The sequence below is a fragment of the Lepus europaeus genome, chromosome 1 (genome assembly GCF_033115175.1).
Source record: "Lepus europaeus isolate LE1 chromosome 1, mLepTim1.pri, whole genome shotgun sequence".
In the NCBI taxonomy this organism is placed as follows: Eukaryota; Metazoa; Chordata; class Mammalia; order Lagomorpha; family Leporidae; genus Lepus; species Lepus europaeus.
The window spans coordinates 120662263-120684293 of NC_084827.1; the positions used below are offsets into that span (position 1 = coordinate 120662263).

The following is a 22031-nucleotide window of genomic DNA, read 5'->3' on the forward strand; positions in this document are numbered from 1 at the left end:
TACTTAACACATAATGTACTGGAGTGAATGGATATCTTGAGATTTGATGACTGGTGACAGCCCTTGTTTCTACTGCTGAGGAGCAGTGTTTTTTCCTTCATGCTATTTGTTGAACTCTTTACCTAGGATAGGGTCAACCTTATGAATATAAAGTATTCTGAAAATAGATCTGTGTAAAAATTAAGAGTGGGAATAGGAGGAAAAAGGGTTGGAGCTTAGGAGGAGGGATGGTAGGAAGAGAAGTATCACTATGTTCCTAAATCTGTATATATGAAATACATGAAGCTTGTATATCTCAGATAAAATGTTTTTAAAAATTAAAAAAAAAAATCTTCTCTAACAGTGATACTCTTCAACACTGCTGAGCAAATTTGAAAACACAATCAAAACTTTCAAATATTTGGACTCTATAAGTACTCCCATTATGCTGGTATAGTTTAAGAGTTCCACTTTTTTCAGTTTCTTGGAAAATATAGAGATTGCCCAAATCATGGAAACCTGTAGTGATGAAAAATGCATATATAGGCCGGCGCCGCGGCTCACTAGGCTAATCCTCCGCCTTGCGGCGCCGGCACACCGGGTTCTAGTCCCGGTCGGGGCACCGATCCTGTCCCGGTTGCCCCTCTTCCAGGCCAGCTCTCTGCTGTGGCCAGGGAGTGCAGTGGAGGATGGCCCAAGTCCTTGGGTCCTGCACCCCATGGGAGACCAGGAGAAGCACCTGGCTCCTGCCATCGGATCAGCGCGGTGCGCCGGCCGCAGCGCGCTACCGCGGCGGCCATTGGAGGGTGAACCAACGGCAAAAAGGAAGACCTTTCTCTCTGTCTCTCTCTCACTGTCCACTCTGCCTGTCAAAAAAAAAAAAAAAAAAAAAAAAAAAAAAAAAAAAAAAAAAAAAAAAGAAAAATGCATATATATTTACTTCCAAGTGTCCACAGTGATCTTGTCACCTTTGCCAGCTTCCTCCTCCCAATTATTTTAAGGCTTGTCATAGAAATCTGTCTCTGACTTCAACATTTTAAACACAGTGTCACGGTCAACTCTTTTTCCTTTGTTGAACAAGTTTCCTGCCTACCTATTTTACAATTCCAAAAATCCATAGGGTCTCCAAAAACAATCAATAATTTCTGTTTTGAATGCCCTCTCTGAGCCAGACACATGAACTCTGCACTTGGAAAACTACTGCGTGTTTGATTTGGAAAATCAACATTATGGGTTGGTTTTTACTCCCCCCAAAAATGCTGGCACTCGAGCAGTTAAGCTTCATGCTTCAGAGCATCCTGACTATACAGGTAACAGAAAGACAGAATCACTGCAGTTTTTCCAGGCCCACCTGTCTGTTCCTTAGACAGCTGGGGACTCAGAATACAACTACCTGAATATAAAGTGAAGACATTTCGGTCCCATCTTCTTATACCATATATGCATTTGATTTCAATTCAATCCAATATACATTTGTTGTAAACCCACCAAATGCATGATAGAGTGCAAGGTGCTGGTGGCGCCCTCAGTAAATAGGTGCTCAGTAAACAAGTGAATTGTGTTGAAAGAACAAGAAATCATCTCTTCCTGCAAGCAGCTTACTCCATAGGAGAATGAGACATTTGTTACTTAAGATACAATACAATGTGCTGTACTAGATACAGTGGGGAGAAAGAAGTAATTATTGATGCTTTGGGAGAGGGGAATACTTTGTGGAAAAGCTAACATTAGATCAATGTCTTAAAGGATGAGTAAAATTTTAATCGGCAGAGACCAGGGCAGAGATTTTCATGAAGAAGCAAAATAGTCTTTGTTCAATTGGAACAAAAGAAAATGCATTTCTTGGAACTTATGATCTGGTGTTTAAATTTCAATCTGGGTGCAAACACATAAGGTATCTGTATTTATGTCATGAGTCTCTCTCTCTTCCTCTTCCTCTCCCTCCCACCCTCTCTCTCTCTCTCCCCCTCTTTACACATATCCATATATAGGTACTATGAGGCCAAAGAAACCAATATATTTGAGCCAGAAAGCATTTGACTTGATGATAGCTTAACAATGTAGGTGGAAACAAGGCCAAAACAAGCCTTAGTTCTTGCCAGAAAATGGGGATGAATAGAGGATTCTGTTTCAATCTTTGCCTCAAACATTTGCTTTGAGATTTAATTCCAAGGCTTACCTCTGGCCAGCTGCCCCAGCTATCTCTGCAAAACAGATTGGACACCATCACTGGGTTACAGCTGCTGGGGTAGAGGATTTAAGCCTAGTTAGCCCCTGAATTCTGAGGGCATCTGTTCCCACCCCTTCCTGCTCCCTGGACTTCCTCTGGTATTCTCCCAAATAGGTGTTCTCAACGAGTTTCCGTGCTCTGGCGGGTAATGCTCACAACTCCCTTTGGCTTTCCAGAAACCCAGCAAGTCTTATCCAGTGATCTGTTTTATTACTCAACTCTAAAAAAGATTACTTTGGAAAATTCAAGTATTTCTTTTGTAAAAGCACCAATTTACCAAGGTAAAATGTTGAAAAGAGGCTCAAATCATCCTTCCAAGGCTACATCTGCTCCAAGGTGTCAATGACTTTACAGTTTTAAAGCCTAGAAATTGTTGCTATCAAATAGAGACTTGCATAGCTGAGGCTGCTAAGACATCAAACCACCATATGGCCAATGTCCAGAGAAACGGACATGTAAAGGAGAGGGTCTGTAGGTTCACACGCATGGAAGAAGACCTTCCACCACCACTGAACACACTTACAGTTAGCATGGCAAACATCAGCTGGCACACGTTGAAGGCGTGTCTCCAGTTGTGGTATAGAACCATTCGGTAATTTTTCCTCACTGTCAAAAGCCACCTGCACAGCGTCTGGAATGGGAAGGCAGAGGGTGGGTGGGTCAGGCAGTTGTAAATGTCTCCTCTGGACTATTTCCAAAACGATGCTTCAAGTTGAGTGGCCCACAGCAGTCAGAGCCCTTCCACAAACACCTCATCCAATTCTCCAGTCCTGTCACGAGGTGTGCATCGTCTTTGCCTTGTCTTTGGGTAGCCTGAGGGTAAGAGTGGCTAGCAAATTGTCCCAGGTGCACTTCTCAGGTCACCCAAGGCAGAACATCTTACCTCATAGTCAATTTTAAATTTCTGTACCATCCCCAGCTCCATGAACATCCGGAGGGCAGCTGTAATCATGGCATCAACGTCAAGAGAAAAGTCATCAAAGTGAATGTCATCGATGGCCAGTTCTGACACCAGAGGGATGTTGGCGGCCTACAAAAGCAAAAGACGCAAGTCAAACCAAGTTCATCAGCTTTCCCAAACCCTTTGTCCTCCTCTCCTCTCCTACTTATCAGAAGTGCCACATAAATCAGGCCTGACCTGCACTTACACCCTGATACAACTAAACTACAAGCTGTAAATGTCTTTTGTTTCTGAACTGCAAATGCCCCAAGCAAATGAAGTTGGGGGTTGGGGTGGGGGAGGGGAGAGGAGAGGCAAGTCAATCGGAAGATAAAACACACAGAGTGGATATAGCCTGCAGAATGTAGAGTGCAGCACCATCTAGTTTACTGAAAACACGGTCATACATTCTGATACATATTGCAGAGCACTAAATGCAAGAAACAGCTGGGCAACCGGCAGCTGTGAATTTTAATTGCTGCAGTTCAGGAGAAGGAGTTGGGAATACACCCTTTGCCTTGTTCCTTGTGCTCTTAAATCCTGCAGTTCTTTGTTAAACACGTGCTCCAGATTTCAGAAGGAAAGAAAGGATCAGACAGTGCATCTCTGCTGTGGAATATGTTGTCTTGATAAAATAGAGATGTTTGGGGCCAGCGCTGTGGCATGGTGGGTAAAGCCACTGTCTGCAGTGCTTGTACCCCATGTGGGTGCCGGTTCGAGTCCCGGCTGCTCCACTTCTGATCCAGTTCTCTGCTATGGCCTGGGATAGCAGTAGAAGATGGCCCAAGTCCTGGGCCTCTGCACCTGTGTGGGAGACCCGGAAGAAGCTCCTGGCTCCTGGCTTCAGACCAGCGCAGCTCTGGCTGTTGCGGCCAATTGGGGAGTGAACCATCAGATGGAAGATTCTCTCTCTCTCTCTCTCTCTCTCTCTCTCTCTCTGCCTCTCCTTTTCTCTGTGTAACTCTGACTTTCAAATAAATAAACCCTTTAAAAAATAAAATAAAGATGCTTGGATGGTTAGCATAAGCGCAAGTTTCATTGAAGGGGTACATTTTCTTACATCATTTAGCATCATTCTACATAAACCATCACATAAATACAGTTCTGGTCATATACATGTGGGGTTTTCAGTGTGCCCAGGTTAGGCAGCTGTCAGTCTTGCTCAATGTAAGCATAAAGAGAAAAAAAATAAAATCTTTGGAAATTATTTCTATGCTAATTTCTTTGAGTTTACCATGTTGTTTGGGCCACTTTTCATTAAGAGTCGCTTTTATGTTTTCAGATTACCAGAGGCATTCTATATTCATATTTCTACTCTACTTGCTGAGTATCAATTATCAAGGGAGAAATTTATGCCCTGGAACTACTTTGGCTGAACAATTAAATCCAAGCCTGGGCACTTTAAGCATTCCAGAAACCACATAATCAATCCCTTCCCTCACAACTCTGTGCTCTTCCACGGGAGTTTACATCTCCAGGCTAAAATCCAAACATTGGTTTTTTTTCCCCCCACAACATGGACGAAGAATGACTAAACATTTAAACTGCAGAACAACTAACCTTCTATTCTGAGGATGGCTTATTTTCATTAAAATATTAATCATCTTATCCAATAAATCATCTTAATATGGTAACAGGTTTGTTGGCTCTTGCTCCTTGGGATTAAAAAGGTGAGGATTGTGAAATTATTTCTTTGTGTGTAGCTGTCCTTTTTCAGCATGTGTGTTCCCAAGGAAGCATTTTACTTTTTAAATTTTGCACATTTTTAAACAAATTTATAAATACAAATAATCTTAGGGTGAGACTAGTTACATGCACACAACAGCAGAACTCTTTTGGTACCAAAATTTTGCCTTATCCAGAAACAACCAATTTAAAATCATCTAAGGAACTTGAAAATATTTTATGAATTTATTTTAGAGATACACAGACAAGACAGAGTATTCCCATCTGCTGGTTCACTCCCCAAATGCCCATGATAGTCAGACTGGGACTGGACCAGGCCAAAGCTGGGAGCTAGGAACTCAATCTTGGTATTCCAAATGGGTGGCAAGGGGCTAATCGCTCAAGGTGTCACCTGCTGCCTGCCAGGGTACACCTCAGCAGGAAGCTGGAATTGGGAGCAGGGTGGGGACATGTGCCCAGGCTCCCTGATACGGGATGTGAGAATAGCCAGTGGTGTCTTAACTGCTAACAAAGTCTTTTTAACAAAGTCTTTCTGGGTTTTATATGTATATATATAATAAGTATATTTTATATAACATACATATCATAATATATATGTACATATATTTAGCAAAATAAGATGCCTACAATTTTATTTTTGGATTATTTTCTGCTTTAAGTATTATCTATTAATTTCCTGCCACTGTACACTGCATTTGCTAACCACTGCTGTATTATGTACTGACCCTTTTCATTCCCTAATATGTAAACTTTGCTTAGATTAATATTCGGGGGATATATTATTATGACTAATATACAAGATATTCATAGCTAAGTCATGCAATTACCATGACTACTTTTCTTTTACTGTGCTTTGTACTTTGCAGAGTTAATAATTGTGTTCTTTAATGTGTGCTTACTTTTCCATGTACTCATAATTAATCTCATCCTTAAGTTCTCTACCAGTTGTCCAAGTCTCCTCTGAAAACATTCAGATGTTTGGAGAATTCTTCAGTTTGTGAAAAAACCATTTCTGGGATCTTCAGTCCTTTTTGAATTTGGACTAGCTGTCTTGTACGTCTGATGTGTATTTTCCACCCTAGGATGTTCTGTCATCAGAATTCTGGGAGTGTCTTCATCTCTTGCTTTTGTTTCTGCATCTCACTTCTTTCTCTTTCTTGGGTTCTCCCCTCATTTTGGTGAGTCACAATTTCTGTTAGCATTCAAGGTAGATTTGTGAGGACTCGTGGTCTGAAATGTTTTGTTATTGTCACAATATTATTACATTTTTGCATTACTATATTTTATTCGTCTAGATATAGATTTCTGGTTTGGAAATCACTGAATTAGAATTTCAAAGGCATTGTTTTCTCAACTTTGGATGCTACTTTTGGGAAGTCAGAAGCTATTCTAGGCTCTTATATTCTGAAAATAACTCCCATTTCTACCTTATTTTTTGTAGGGTCTTCTTTTGTTTGTCTGAAATGTCATGAAAATGTGCATTGGTGGGAGTTTATTTTCATTATAATCCTAAGGACTTTATGAGGCCTTTAAAGTGGAAAATCATATCCTTTAGTTCTAGAAAATTTTTTTAAAAATAAGATCTTTGATGATTTCTTCATCTGTCATTTGCATATAATTCCTTTTATTGACTTTCGAATGGTTTCTTTTCATTTTATTTTTCATGTATTTTGCCTTTTCCTATTTTTCAGTTCTTGTCCTTTTTGCTCTTTTTTCAGGAAATAACATCTTTTCTTATGCTTGAGATTTTAATACTACAGTTTTCATTTCTCAGAGCTTCTCTTTGTTTGAAAATTCCTTTTTAATTTTTTTTATTGGCACTGTAATTTGTTTCATGGATGCAGTATCTTTTCTTATCCCTTTGAGTACATTAATGATAATCTATCTGCCATTTTCTTTTCCTTTTGTTTATTTCATCCTTTTCACTTTATCTTAGTTTCTCTTTTTAGTTGGCAAAAAATACATAACACACTCTCCCAACAATATATAACACACTACACAGTACTGTTAACCACACACATTGTTACACAATGGATCCTCAGAGGTTGTTCATCTTGCACGACTCAAACTCTACACCGACCAGACAACAACTCCCCCATTTCCTTCTCCTCCTAGCTCCTGCCACTCACCATGTTTTACACTCTGATTCTGTGAGCTTCATTACTTTATTTTATGTAAACTGAAGCATGAAGTCTTTGTCTTTTTGTGATTGGTTTATCTGTCCTAGCATAATGTGCACAAAGTTTAACCAGGTTATAGCATGTGACAAGACTTCCTTCTTTTTAAAGACTGAATAATATGCCATTATATGTACATGAGGGCACTTCAGAAAGTTCATGAAAAATGAGATTAAAATTTATTTTTGGTGCAAAAATTTTGAAATCTGTGAATAGTTTTTCATATTTTCTATAAACTTTTTGAAGACCCTTCACATACCACAGTTTCCTTCCATTTATCCATTGATGCTTTCATCTCATTCTTAATCAGCTACTCTTCAATAAATTAATGTATTAAAAGCTTCAGAAATATTAGAGCTTTTCCTTAGCTGTTGGATAGTCTTTGGTTTTCCACGTATGTTTAAAAGTGAGGCTCTAAAAGCTTCTATTGCAGCTTTCAAGGGTTTCCCAATAGGAAGCTCTGGGCTACCCTGTTTCCTTGGGGAAGCCACCAAATGTCAGTATCTATGTGTCTTTGCTCCTATCCTCATCTCTGTATTGATGACTTTCTAATCCAGAGACCCATTTTATCATACATTCTCCAAGAATAAGCTCCAGTCCTTATGGAGGGAAGAGTGGGACATAGGATCCAGGAATCCAACTGCTTCTTATATTGTTTTTCTGACATAGCCCCACCTTCATTCCCCCCTAATTAGCCAATTCTCAGTGCATTTGTGGGAGCAATTTGTAACATAAATCTGCTTGCCTCGCAGCTTTTGCCATTATTGGCATATCTTGGCTTGCTGGGGTTTGCTAAATTATTTATATTCATCCATCTGTTTTCTAGTTTCCAAAATTGTATCATTGTTAGGTTCTCTCCCAATTCCTTTGATTTTGAGAATTTGTGCCTTGAAAAAATAAAATTCCATTTTGCTGTTTTAGTAGGGCTTAAGGAGGAAACAAAAAAAATTAGTATGTTTAATCTACCATCTTTAACTCAAAATTATTGAAATTATCTTTTTTAATATTACCTTAAGTGGTCAGTTTGTAGAACTCAGATGTAAGCTAGCCTCTGGCCTTGAGGCCCTTTGTTTCTGTGTGCATGGGCCTGGCTGCAGTCATGTAGCTCTCTTTCCCTTGTCCTGTGCGTTGACTTGTGTCAATGACTACCTTTATTAGGATGTAACAATCCATGGCCGCCACCATGTTTCTTTTCTTTATGGTAGTTCTGGAACAATTCTGCTCCCATCACATCTTTCAAGGATTTGCATATGGAGAATGCCAAATACTAACAAAGACCTGTGACCTGTGCTTGTTGTAATTGGTTTGAATTTAAATACAACTAGAAACCAACTTCTAAAGAGTTAGAGGCCCTGTCCCAAAAGACACATGCCTTTCTGGTCTCAGAAGGGAAGTTTGGTTCTGAATTGGCACAGGAGTCTGAACCCTCTTAGAGTTTGTCACAAAAGCGGCAGAAACAGCAATTGAGATTGGCTGCCACTACCCAGGTGACCCCTGTCCTGTAGATAATTAATAGTGTAGTCCTTTGTGCCATTATAAATCCTCTACTCTTCAAAGGCACTAAATTCAGTTAATTATCTTAAAAATTAAAGAATATGGGCATTTTTTCATTATGAAATGTTAATGGAAAGGAAATAAAAACATTAGGTTGAAAAATGTAGGATGACCTCTGGTTCATCAAGACCCATCCTCAGTGACCTGGTCTTTTTTCCCCCCTAATAGGTTGATTGATCCAGAGTGAAATCACAGCCGTCTATGGGTCACCCTGAGCCCTGCCGTAAACCCCTGCTGGCACTTGCAGGTGTGCAGACAGTTCCGAGCCTTTCGGGAATGACTAACTATCTTCAGCTACTTTTGAGAAGCATCTGTAGTTTTTATCTACACATTCCCACAGTGAAAGAGCAGCTTCTGGAGAAAATTATGAAGAACAAAAGGTAGTATTGATCTCGAGGAGATGGAGGTCTACTTGGTCTGCAAAAGATTTGGGAACAGCCTTCTGTTGCTAAATTCCTTGTCATAGAGACACATGCTTCCATTTCTTTCAGAGAATGGGATCACATCTTCCAAACATAGAATCACTTGTACCCATAGAATATTAACAAAACAAATCAAAGTCAATTTCTCCAAGAGTCAGTCTTGACTTTTAAATATTTATAAGGTGCCATATCCCTAAATCAAAGAGGAGTATCACAATCCAAAATAACTACTGAATTAATAGCCAGGAAATAACATTTGGATAAAAGAACCATTTACTTTACTGCAGCAATAAATGAAAACACAGAGTTATGAGTCCTGGAGCTAATTTGAATAATGTTTAAGAGGTGGGGCTCTACCTGGCTGGGAGTAGCTGGTATCCTTTGACCATTCCTCTTCTTTGTTTGGGTCTTAATAGTTAAGTGGTTATCAAAAGGAGTCATAAAACTGTCTCCTCCTAAACTGAAAAGGTAGCTTTACAAAGAGGCTATAAAATGTTAAAATATAATCCTAGTTCTTTTGACACATGAATATTAGATTTTGTGATGCCCAGAAAATGGGAAGAAACAACCAAGTAAGTGGTAGTCCAGTACTGGCAATTCCAAGGCAAAGTGACCTGTTGCCTTTGCAACCTACTTACCCACTTACTTCTCTGGACAAAGGAGAGATCAGGGGTGTTAGGATTCTCCTGGTTAATGGAGACAAAAGGCCAATCCACTGTGAAGTGGGAGGAGCAGCAGAGTTCTTTCCCTCTCCAACAGTTCTATAGCACATATTGAATGCCAGGCACTGTTCTAGTACTTTTTAAAATTCATTTTATATTCACAAAGACCCTAAGAAGTTGGGAATATTTTCAGTTCCATGTCATGGAGAGGAAACTGAAATATGTGATAAAAAAAAAGTTGTCCAAATTTGCATAGTGCAGTTGGCAGAGGCAGCTTTGAACCTGGGGAATTTGGTTCTAGAGATTGGCTTCTCATCACTATATTGCCTCTAAAAATGGGCCCTATGTCATGCTAAGGGTCCCCTATTACTGTACTATGCAAGCCAAAGGGGGTACATCAAGGGTGGCACTCAGAATTTAGCTAGCTAGATTATCAATCCATTTTTTTAAATTTTTTTTTTTTTTTATTTTTTGACAGGCAGAGTGGACAGTGAGAGAGAGAGGCAGAGAGAAAGGTCTTCCTTTGCCATTGGTTCACCCTCCAATGACCGCCGCGGCTGGTGCGCTGCGGCCAGCGCACCGCGCTGATCCGAAGCCAGGAACCAGGTGCTTCTCCTGGTCTCCCATGGGGTACAGGGCCCAAACACTTGGGCCATCCTCCACTGCCTTCCCGGGCCACAGCAGAGAGCTGGCCTGGAAGAGGGGCAACCGGGACAGAATCCGGTGCCCCGACCGGGACTAGAACCCGGTGTGCCGGCGCCGCTAGGTGGAGGATTAGCCTGTTGAGCCACAGCGCCGGCCCTAATCCATTTTATTATGGTGAGTAGTCTGTACTCATTTGGGGCAATAATGTTTTGGTCTTTATTTGCATGAAGCCACTTGGGGAAACTTCTAAACTCACAAGTGACTTTGGAATGAACCTCATCTGTCAGCTTTGTGTTGACTGGAGCTAACACAGACCCAACTCAATACTCCCAAGACCATCCTGAAACAATAACTTGTCTTTTGGGAGAGCAGGAGCAGACTTCAGACAAACCACATGAGCACTGCAGTGATGGTACTACAAAGTAGGATTTAAATTCTTCTAGAAGTCATTTTCTTTTTGAAGCCATTTAATAAATTGATCTTGTGGTTGCCTAAAACACTCTTCACAAATAGATATGGTCGCTAATCCTGCCTCCAAAACCTATCTGCTGAGTGAGCAAGGGCAAGAAACTGAAGCTTGCCTTGGATGATGTTCTTTGTGCAGACAATAGCAAACTATGTTGCGAGGCTTTTGTGAAGAGTAAATGAAACCATACACATGAGTAGCCTGGCACAGTGCTTGGAAATAAGACATTCTAATTAGCTACTGTTGTGCTTTGGCTATTATTAGTGTGTTGTTGTTATGCTCTTTATTATGTTTATACAAATACCAGCTCCAAAGGACAAGATGGACATAGAAGACTTCGATGACTAGACTCTGAGGAGTCAAACTCTATCCTTCCTCTTATTTTTTTTTAAACTGAAGACAGAACCACCCCACGTGACAATGACTCAGCTTTCTTTCTTTCTTTTTTTCTTTTTCTTTTTTAATTTATTTGACAGGTAGAGTTATAGACAGTAAGAGAGAGACAGAGAGAAAGGTCTTCCTTTCCGTTGGTTCACTCCCCAAATGGCCGCTATGGCCGGAGCTGCACCGATCCGAAGCCAGGAACCAGGTGCTTCCTCCTGGTCTCCCATGCGGGTGCAGGCACCCAAGCAGTTGCGCCATCCTCCACTGCCTTCCTGGGCCACAGCAGAGAGCTGGACTGGAAGAGGGGCAGCCGGGACTAGAACCAACGCCCATATGGGATGCCGGTGCTGCAGGCAGAGGATTAACCAAGTGAGCCACGGTGCCAGCCCCTATCTTTCCTCTTAGATCGCTTAATTTAATTCATTTGAAACCAGTACACATTTATTGCATACCTAACTATTCCAGGCACTATGCTCCGTGGCAAATACATTTGTGAAATCAGTGTGGTCCCTGCACTCATGACCTGTCTGCAGATACAAAGAAAGAAGCAACTAGGCGAGTACTGTGATGGAAGAAACACAGAGTACTATAGGAACATCTGAGAGAGGTTAGTGAAATACTTTTAACTTAGTGCCCCTGCCTTAAATCCAAGTGGTCGTTAAACTTCAACTTTGTAAGGTATATTTAGAATAATGTAGAATGCTAAAACAATAGTTACTATAAACAAAAGTTTCTCAAGGTCTAGGGCCTCTACTAAGCCCAAGAAAAGATGCAGACTGCATTCCTGAGATGCTCCTGGTGCATTCAAAGAGAAAAAAGCCTGAAAATAATGGTTGGTAAGAAAAACACCACAGCATAAATTTCAAGGATGACAAAAAGAAGGAGCCATATGGAGGCCAAGAAACATAGTAGAGGAGGATCATTTGATATGAGAATTGAAGGAGGAATGTAAACCCACCAGGAAATAAGGAAACATGGGCTCTTTGTGGCAGACAACAACAAGGGCACAACCTCACGAGGTGCAGGCCCCAGGTTTGGTGAAAAACGCTGCATGTTCCTTGGGATTCAGAACTTGCCCTAATAGGTTTGGAACATTGGCTGCCTCACCAATCAGAAAGCTTGAGTACATCTGGGTAAAAGGCGCCGCTTGGCCAAGCTCCTCTCAGTGGCCTCAGACCTCAGCCCAGGCGCCTGACTTGCCTGTGACTCTAAGACGGACATCTGCTCGCCGTGCACATGAAGTCTTCTCCCTGGCCCCGGGGATGGTCCCTGGCCTGTGATCAGAACTCCCAGAACTCACAGAACTTCCCTTATGAATGTCTCTCATCACAGTTTCAGTTGTAGCAGGTGACAAACACTTGGAGTCTTTTATATAAAAAAGCAGTTGTCTCTGTTTCCTGTTCCCTTTCGCTGCAGAATTCAACAAGAAACCCTTTCTCTCCTATTCTGAAATTTCTCTCCTAAATCTGAAAGCGAAGCAATACTCTATGACCTCCAGGTTTGAAAAGGAACTTGTTTTTGGTCAAGTGGGGCTCTAAGCCCAATAGGTCATGAGGATCGACTTTTAGAGGATGAGAAGAGAGTGTACTAATCAGAAAGGAGGGGAGAAGTACTCCTTGAGGAGATAAGAAAGGAAGAGAAATTTACCCCTCTCACAGAGGTCAGGGAATGGGGTAAGACAGGGAAGGAGAGAGCTCCTGGTAGCACGGCATCTGATGCCACTGCATTTACTTAGGAAGTGCACATACCTAGCAAAGACTCCTCAGAGGCATTGTGTGAGCTCTCATGAGCTACGTGGTAGTTGAATCAGAACCCGTGGAATATTCCACCTTTGTTCAAGTAGACATCATCTCTTGCTTACACCAAGGCACTCACCAGCTAGTCCTCTCATGGGAGATGGGGAGAAGACTTTCTTATGAGGATCTAACATGTCACCCATACCCAAAAGGAGTGACACAAGTCTGGGCAATGCACCTCTGCTTATTCCCCAAACACATATGCCTAGAGGACACCAAGAAAGCCAAGAAAGAAGGACAGCATCCTGAGCACCTACAGGAATGCTGGTGAGGAGCCTTGCACGTCTGTATTTGGCTGAGAAGCTGAACTGAATCAGTTCAAAACCAGCTGGTCAATGACCTCATTGATCCATCTGTAATATGCTGCGTATTTATTTGTTAAAATTCTGACAGACAAGCATGGGGGTTATGACTGTCTTGTTTACTGTTGTTTTCTAAGTGTCAGCATAACCTTTACCACTGTGGGCTAGATTTGACATGGAAAAACTCATTAAACATTTGTTGGATGAATGAGAGAAAGCTTGATAATCCCTCTGAAAATTTTCTTACTGGTGCTTGCCAAGTCATGTCACAGTATTCCCTGAGGAATTTAAGGTTGTGTGAACTTTTTGCTGGGCCCCTAAACCCGTGTGGGAGACCCAGAGGAAGCTCCTGGCTCCTGGCTTCAGATTGGCACAGCTCCAGCCGTTGTGGCCATTTGGGGAGTGAACCAGCGGATGGAAGACCTCTCTCTCTCTCTCTCTCTCTCTCTCTCTCTCTCTCTCCTTCTCTCTCTCTCTGTAACTCTGACTTTCAAATAAATAAAAAGAATTTGACCCCAAAATAAATATATCTTTTAATATCACGCTTCCACAAATTTTCTGAAGCACTCTTACACAAGTGAGCTAAATAGCTTTCTCACTTTGGGTGACTCTAATGCTCTATAGGGCTATTAGTAGTAGGACATTCACAGAGGGGTCCCTTCCCTCTGTCCTGGTCTTCAGTGTCCAATCTGAGCTCACCAGATGTGTTACTCTGAGTGGGAAGATATCCTGCTTCTTCTCTTCCAGAGGGAGACAGATCCTCCCAGGGTGGATATGTGAGTGCAGCATGGCGGTCGTTTGATGCTATCATGAACTTCTTATGGTGTCCTTCTTCCCAAGCCTTCGTAGTGGAAGGATGGTGCATATTTGCAGGTAGCCAAGATTGTATTAATTGCATTAAACCTTAACATTTAGAAATGGAAAATACTAATTTGCCAGGGCAGGTGCTGATGGTCCACCATGATCTTTCCAGCCCAGTGTTTGCTGCTGTACTCCAGTCCTGTTAGAATTACTATGTCCTGGGCTGGTGCCGTGGCTCACTTGGCTAATCCTCTGCCTACAGTGCCGGAATCCCATATGGGCCCCGGATTCTAGTCCTGGTTGCTCCTCTTCCAGTCCAGCTCTCTGCTGTGGCCCGGGAAAGCAGTGGAGGATGGCCCAAGTGCTTGGGCGTCTGCACCTGCGTGGGAGACCAGGAAGAAGCACCTGGCTCCTAGCTTTGGATCAGCGTAGCTCCGGCCGTAGCGGCCATTTGGGGGATGAACCAATGGAAGGACGACCTTTCTCTCTGTCTCTCCCTCTCACTGTCTGTAACTCTACCTGTCAAATAAATAAATAAAAATCTTAAAAAAAAAGAATTACTATGTCCTTTGTATACTGCTTCTCTGACTCACATGCTTGGATGGACCTTCACAGCTTCCTGCCCATCTCAACTCAACCTGCTGTGCTGCAGGTCTTGCTTGAGTCCGTGCGGACCTCCCTGCTGCAGCCTCTCGAGAGAGAAGGCCCAGCCGCCAGTACTTTTTCCATCCTCCATGGTGCTCAGAAGCACGCAGGTCACACAGCAGGGGCTCTATGTTATGTGATGAATAAGGACAAATTCTGCATCCATTGGCAACTTCCCTAAGCACAAAAGTCCACCAGAATAGTATGAAAGAGGTATAGAAAGTTAAGTCATGCAACAGATTTACAGGTGCTAACCAGGATAATCATTTAGGGAAAATAAAGATTCTGTAAGAAACAATACATCTATTAGTTTTTAGAATAATCTAGGTATCTTAGAAAGCAAAGCAACTCCACCCAATATTAACTGCTCCACTGTTAGCAATGGTGTGTTCTAATTTCCTAAAAGTTTGGAATTAGTGAGGCTTAGGTGTTAGTTTTCTGAACAGATACTTGAGAAAGACTGTCAGAAATTCCCAACTTTTGGTGGGAATGAGGCAAAGAAAAAAAATGCAACTTTACTCACAAATATGATCTCAACATAGGTTTAATGGGTAACTGCTTACATTCAAGGGCTGAGGAGAAAAATCTACAATTCTAGATGAGCTCTCTCTCCTACCTGCCAGAAATATCTCCATCAAAGTTTCATCAACATCAGAGAATTACTGTTTATTAATATGAAAATACATTTGAGGTGATGGGGATGGAAAGACAGTTCCACAAAGCAGGGCAGATTACAATAATTCTCTAAAAAAAACGCTAAAAGCTACTCAATGATTGTTTCAGTGAGTGGATGAAAGAGGAGACAGAAGGCAAGAAAAGTTGTGTGTCAGGAAGACATAAGGCTGTCTTCCACTCCTGGAGATGGACCACACTTTACAGATCAAGTGAGTTGATTCAGCATTTTATTAGCCAAAAGCTAAGACTAATGAGCACCATAACTCCCTTGTTTCTGTAGTTTTAAATGTCAGCTTTATCAAAGGATTGCCTCTAACAAGAATTCAAAGGAACAAGCAAACACTAATAATGGGCCAAGAAGCCAAGGTACAAGGGACAGCAAAGGGCATGGGATCTTGAGGCTTGTGGAATGGTAGAGAAAGACAACGCTGGAAAGCAAAAGAACTGGAAGCTCAACCTTCCCTCTGTGGTTTGGGTTAAAGTCAATCCCTGTGCTGGGATGATGAGATACAGTGGCCCTGTTGCAAAGTTCCACACCCCACCATGGAGCAAAGCCAGGGAGGATGAAACCTGAACCTTGAAAGTAGAATAAATAGCAAACGGCAATAGCGGGCCACCCTGAGAGTGAAGAGGATGGTGCAGAACTGCTGGCTGGCACATGGACTTTGTTTGGGTTTCCATTCATGTTACTGACCTCATTCCATACTCTCTCTGAATCTTGTTCTCTACCCTGAGGTCCCTCTTTCTGACCTGCTATTGGGTTTCATACTACAGTCTGTCCCCCAAGGACACACAGAGCTGGCAGGCCACTCAAGTCACACTTTCCAGTGAACTGGCCAGAAGAAATATTTTAATATTCAGGCATTCCATAGGAAGAGTTTCCCATTAAGTATATCTAAAATATAGTGGAGCCTTCTTGCCGTTTCTGCAACTAAAGGTCATCTCTCAGCTCTTGCCTCCACAGGCAGTTGGCTGTCTCCTTAGAGAAAAATAGACTCCACTTTCCACATGCTTTTCATGGTTCCTCTATGCAGCAAGATAAATAAAAATTTATATACTTTTACTTACAGATCCAGTAAATATTTATATTGGTTTGTGCAATAAAAACACATGGAGCATTATAAAAGAGGTCTCTACTCTTAGGGTTGAATAAAGCAATCACTACCAGTGAAGATGCAATTTATCAAGTGAGGCAAAGAGGGGCATAGGGCCTGATTCCTGAGCCACAATGCCCAGTCCTGAACTGTCTCTGCATTTACTTTCAACTGGCCACAGGTGTGTCTAAATATACACAGATGTGCATCCATGCACACAAATGTCATGCACACACTTTATCATCTGCTCTTCCATCAGATAGTTTGACACATTCTATATATTTTTTAAAAAATTTATTTATTTATTTGAAAGGCAGAATTACACACAGAGAGAAAGAGAGGAGGAGAGTCAGAGAGAGAGAGAGAGAGAGAGAGAGAGAGAGAGAGAGAGAGGTCTTCCATCTGCTGGTTCACTCTCCAGATGGTCACAACAGCCAGAGCTGTGCCAATCCAAAGCTAGGAGCCAGGAGCTTCTTCTGGGTCTCCCACATGGGTTCAGGGGCCCAAGGACTTGGGCCATCTTCTATTGCTTTCCCAGGCCATAGCAGAGAGCTGGATGGGAAGTGGAGCAGCCGGGACTTGAACCAGCACCCAAATGGGATGCTGGCACTGCAGGCAGAACTTTACCATCTTCACCACAGTGCTGGCCCCAAACACATTCTATCTTGTCCTGTCAAGACTGTTCTTCTGAACTGACAAACTTTAATTTTGCCTGGACTCCATTGTTGGTGACATGTACTGATGCTTAGTCTAATCTGAATATGGTGGATATTGTAAGGATATCTTGGATATTGAAAAATATCTTGGAATTAAAAACCTACATACAAGAGTCAGTGAAAGTATTCATAGATTTACTAATAACTTTAATTAAAAAAATTAACAACTCAGCCATGTCTAGACAGGATGGCTGTATTATATTTAATTTACATAATGTTTATATAATATACATAATTTCAGACATTTATATTTAGACAAATAGTATGTATTTATTATATTTGGGTGGAATGCACACGGGAAGAATTTTTTTCATCTTGCAGAATTGATTGGGACATAGTAGGTTAAGCATTGTGCTAATGGCTGTATAGTATCTCATTTGATCTTGCAATAATCCCATGGGTAAAAGTCTATTTTAAGTTCCAATTTCAATCACTCAGCATAGATGAGAAAATAGGTTAAAAAGATAACTAATTTGCTCAGGGTCATATAACCAGAAAATCACATGAACTAAAATTCAAACCCAATTAGCCTGTCTGCTCTCCTGTGTTTGTAATCACTACACTGTATTGTCTGCACAACCATTTGAGTGCCTCTAAGCTTAGATTCACTGTGGTAGTGCCAGAGCATTAGTGCTTCCAGAGATTCTTTTTTTGGAGGTCTAAGTGAGTCTGTCTCTCATCATTTAAAAGTTCCATAAGGAAAGTATTAAGATTCTCGAATGCAGGAATTATTGTAGCATATTACTTTTTTCATAGGTATTACCTAATAAGTGTGGGTTTGTGGCATGCCAAGTGCATAACTCTAGAGCCAAACAGATGAGCATTTGAATCTGAGTTTGCCACTTGCTAAAACTGTGGCCTTGGGCAATCAAAATAACTCTTCTGCAAAAGGAACATAACAATAACTATGGCTCATAATGATTAAAAAGATGAAAATAAAATCACACAGTGCCAGGCTCAGAGTAGACCCTCAGTATATGACAGTGTACCAGTCTGCCAGGGCTGCCACACTAGATACTATGGAAATTAATTTTCTTATAGTTGCAGAGGCTGCAAGTGCAAGATTGAGGTGCCAGCAGGTTTGGTTTCTACTAAGGCCTCCCTTTGGCTCATAGGTGGCCATCAATTTGCTGAGTCCTTCCGTGGCTTTTCCTTTGTGTATGTGCATCTCTGGAGCTTTTTCTCTTCTTCCTTTTTTACTTATTTGACAGGTAGAATTATAGACAGTGAGAGAGAGACAGAGAGAAAGGTCTTCCTTCTGTTGGTTCACTCCCCAAATGGCTGCTACAGCGGCGCTGTGCTGATCCAAAGCCAGGAGCCAGGTGCTTCCTCCTGGTCTCCCCTGTGGGTACAGGGGCCCAAGCACTTGGGCCATCCTCCACTGCCTTCCCGGGCCACAGCAGAGAGCTGGACTGGAAGAGGAGCAACTGGGACTAGAACCAGCGCCCATATGGGATGCTGGTGCTGCAGGCGGAGGATTAACCAAGTGAGCCACGGCGCCAGTCCGCTTTTTCTCTTCTTATAAGGACACCACTCAGACTGGATTGGGGCCCACCAGTGTGACATCATCTAGCCTTCATGAAGTCTTTAAAGGCCCTATCTCCAAATACAGTCACATTTTGGGGAACTGAGGGTTAGGGCTTCAAAGTATGAATTTCAGGGGACTCAGTTTAGTCCATAACAGGTGGTTACCATTATGACAAATGAATTGAAAAGTAGTAAGTATACAGGAATTCAAAATAAGTATTTCATGCGACATTGTCCCCTTAATAAGTGTCCTAATTACAATGCTAGTTCTTTCTTCATCTGGAGCCTTAGAGAAGGCACTCTAACCATCTTTACTCACAGAAAACTGCACTATACTCACTTCTTGGAAAGAAACATATTCAGCATTGAGCAATACAAGATACACTGGTAAAAAACAAGATTCATCAAGTTTGAGTCAAACATCTCAAAAGGTAAGGTATTTAGTACAGTGGATAGGATTTGCTTGTGATAACCACATCCCACACTGGAATGTCCCAATTCCAGTTTCCTGACAGTGTACACCCTGGGATGGCTCAAGTGCTTGGGTCTCTGCCACCCACGGTGGAGACCTGTATTGAGTTCTGAGCTCTTGGCTTTTTGCCTGGCTCAGCTTCAGCTATTGCAGGCATTTAGGTGGAAGTATCAGATGGAAGACCTCTATCTTGCCCTGTCTCTCTGCCTTTTAAATAAATAAAATTTTTAAAAGGGTAAGGATCAAGGGGCTTCCAACTTTCTAACTATGATGTCAGGCTGCCTGTTGTGCAGAGAAAGAGATCCTCTTGTTGACAGCTAGAGAGGAAGTGGTTGGTTCTTCAAACTAACATCTTGTCAGGCCAAAGCATGATTACCTTTAGGTTCCTGTGACTGTACTTTCCTTTAGAAAATTACTCCGTAGTTATCTTGTTGAGAGAAGTTTCAGGAAAGATTGAACATTCTCAGAGAGCCCTGGTGTGCCAACAACCTCTCTCTCACCTGCCTGCCTCAACAGAGCTCCTCAGCCTGCAGCTTCTGCTCCTCTCAGTTTCCCCCATCAACCCTCCCTGGCACCTTCAGCCACAGGCAATGTCTCTGGTGTCAGTTCTCCTGCTGTATTTGTCCTTTTCTCCTTGACAACACTCACTGTGCATCCACTCATTCATGCATTCGGTCAATAAATACTTAGCAAGGGCTTAATGTGTGCCAGGTGCTTTGTCTAGTGCTGTGCACTAGACAGGGACTCCATGAAGGACACGACAGACAGAAACTGTCTCTGCTTCATTTGGGTACCAGTCACAGGATCCACCCTTTGGCAAGCTTTCCACAAATGTTAGTTAAGAAGGGTGCTTTCTCTGAGAGCATTTTCTTCGAAGGAAGAAGCAGTTAGGGCAGTAAGAAGCATTATCTTGGGGTTTGAAGCAATGCTCTGTTGCCAGTGGGCAATAGAGGCAATGGAGGTTTCACCTTTCAACCAGGCTCCAGAGAGAGGAGGCTGCAGGTGAGAGGGGAGGTGGCAGAGCCAGCCAGAGAGGAATGTTAGAGACCAAAGTAAGAGCACTGCAGAATAGCCAGGCAGCTGTCAGCTGCTCTTTCCTACTTTGCTGCTTACGGAATCTGTGGATAATGTGTTTCTGAATCCTCCTGATTCTACACAAGCAGCAAAATGATGTAAGGTTGTGAAGAGTCCTTTGATAAAGATGTTCATCATGGTTTTGCTTTAGTGCTGTCTTGGGAAGAGAAGAGGGGTGGGAGCAGGGCCCAACACAGATGCTAATTATAGATGGCAGAGTCAGAATTTAAGTTTTGAATATTGGTACTTTTTTGCTTTGCTTATTTTCTACTAACTCTCATAGTTACTCATAATTTTGATCATTGATAGTCAGCACCACATAAAAGTCCAATGTGTAAGTGTTACTATCTTGGTTTCAACTGTGAAGGAAAGGAGGCAAGAACAAGGACATATGAAGAGGGCATGAAACTTAGATTACAGATGGGCAGGGAAATGAGGGGTGAGGGAGGGAAGTGGGTCAAGTGCTCATTGAGCACCTACAGTATGCCTTGAATTATCTGATCACCTGCTAAGAGGGCACAGTGAAAAGTCAGTCTCATTTGATCGAGGATGGCCAAGAAGTTATTGAAGAGAAATATCAGTGAAAAGAATCCGCATTTTTGAGTGGCAACCACTTGAAGTTAGCTTCTCACTGAAGTCACAGCCTTGTGAGGCTCAGTGAGGTTAATCAACATGCTAGGATAAAGTCTGAGTACATTAAGAATATATGAGAAGTATAAAGGGACAGTGGGGGAAGGAGTTAGGATTTGGACAGTTTTACAACTGTAACACTCAGGAGTCAGCAAGGGATAACTAAATAGGGCCTGCAACTCAAGAAGTTTGTAACTGTAAAGCTGTATAGTTCTGCAAACATTCCTATGGACTTACGTCTAAGGGTACAGTTTAAAAACTTGTCATGGAACTCTAAATTCCATTAAAATTCGTGGTAAAAATGCTATTTTAATTGTTAAAGTGATCTTATTAAGTGTTAAAGTGAACATATATACAGGATTAAGTGTTAAAGAGATCTAAATAGGATCAAGTGCCTGGCAATAATAACAAATAGAATTAAAAAGGAGAGAATGTCCACCATGGGAAGCAGTCCACACAGCAGACTCATAGAATGATAATCACTTTAAGTAACACTCTGACCTCAGGATTAGTGCTTATGGCTTTCTGATCTGGCTGAAAGGCCCATTAGAGCATTTCAGGCTTGGAAAGCTAAGAGACGGTGGCAGAAAATGTTCTGCATGAAGGAACTCTGTGAGTGAGACCCCAGTGGAAATGAGTGGCTATCAAAGAAGGATGTAATTTTCTCTAAGGGAGGAGAGAACTTCCACTTTGCTTATGGCCTTGTCCAAATACTGACGGAGTTTGTAGACTCAAAGGCTTCCATAGCCTAGGCAGCTCATTTCAAGAGCCTTGGGTGGTCACTGATGTCATATATAACAGTATTAATTGTTAAGTTAACAACAAGAGTCACTATGCACTAACTTCCCATGCAGGACCTCTGTCCTCAATGAGTTATATTGAGAGTTAACTGTAAAACCAGTTCTCAAACATTTGTGTGTGTGTATGCAAATTGTTGAAATCTTTATTTAGTATAGAGTTGGTCTTTTGTGTACAAAGTTAATTGAAAATGAATCATAATGGAGAATGACACTGGCAAGGGGAGAGGTAGGAGAAAGAGGAGTGGGAATGTGGGTGGGAGGACTGATATGGTGGGAAGAATAACTATACCCCTAAAGTTGTACTTGTGAAATTTGTATTCCTTAAAAATAAATTTAAAAAATAATAATAAAAAA

At 41.8% G+C, this 22031-nt stretch overlaps 1 protein-coding gene across 1 annotated transcript in view; it reads right to left on the minus strand.

The window, feature by feature from the left end:
* PDE11A (phosphodiesterase 11A) overlaps positions 1–22031 on the minus strand; it is a 448382-nt gene that overhangs the window by 103306 nt on the left and 323045 nt on the right. The window contains exons 11-12 of the mRNA XM_062196428.1: positions 3093–3239; positions 2733–2840 (exon numbers count right to left, since the gene is read on the minus strand). Of these exons, the coding sequence (XP_062052412.1) occupies positions 2733–2840; positions 3093–3239 (255 nt within the window). The remainder of the gene's footprint in view (positions 1–2732; positions 2841–3092; positions 3240–22031) is intronic.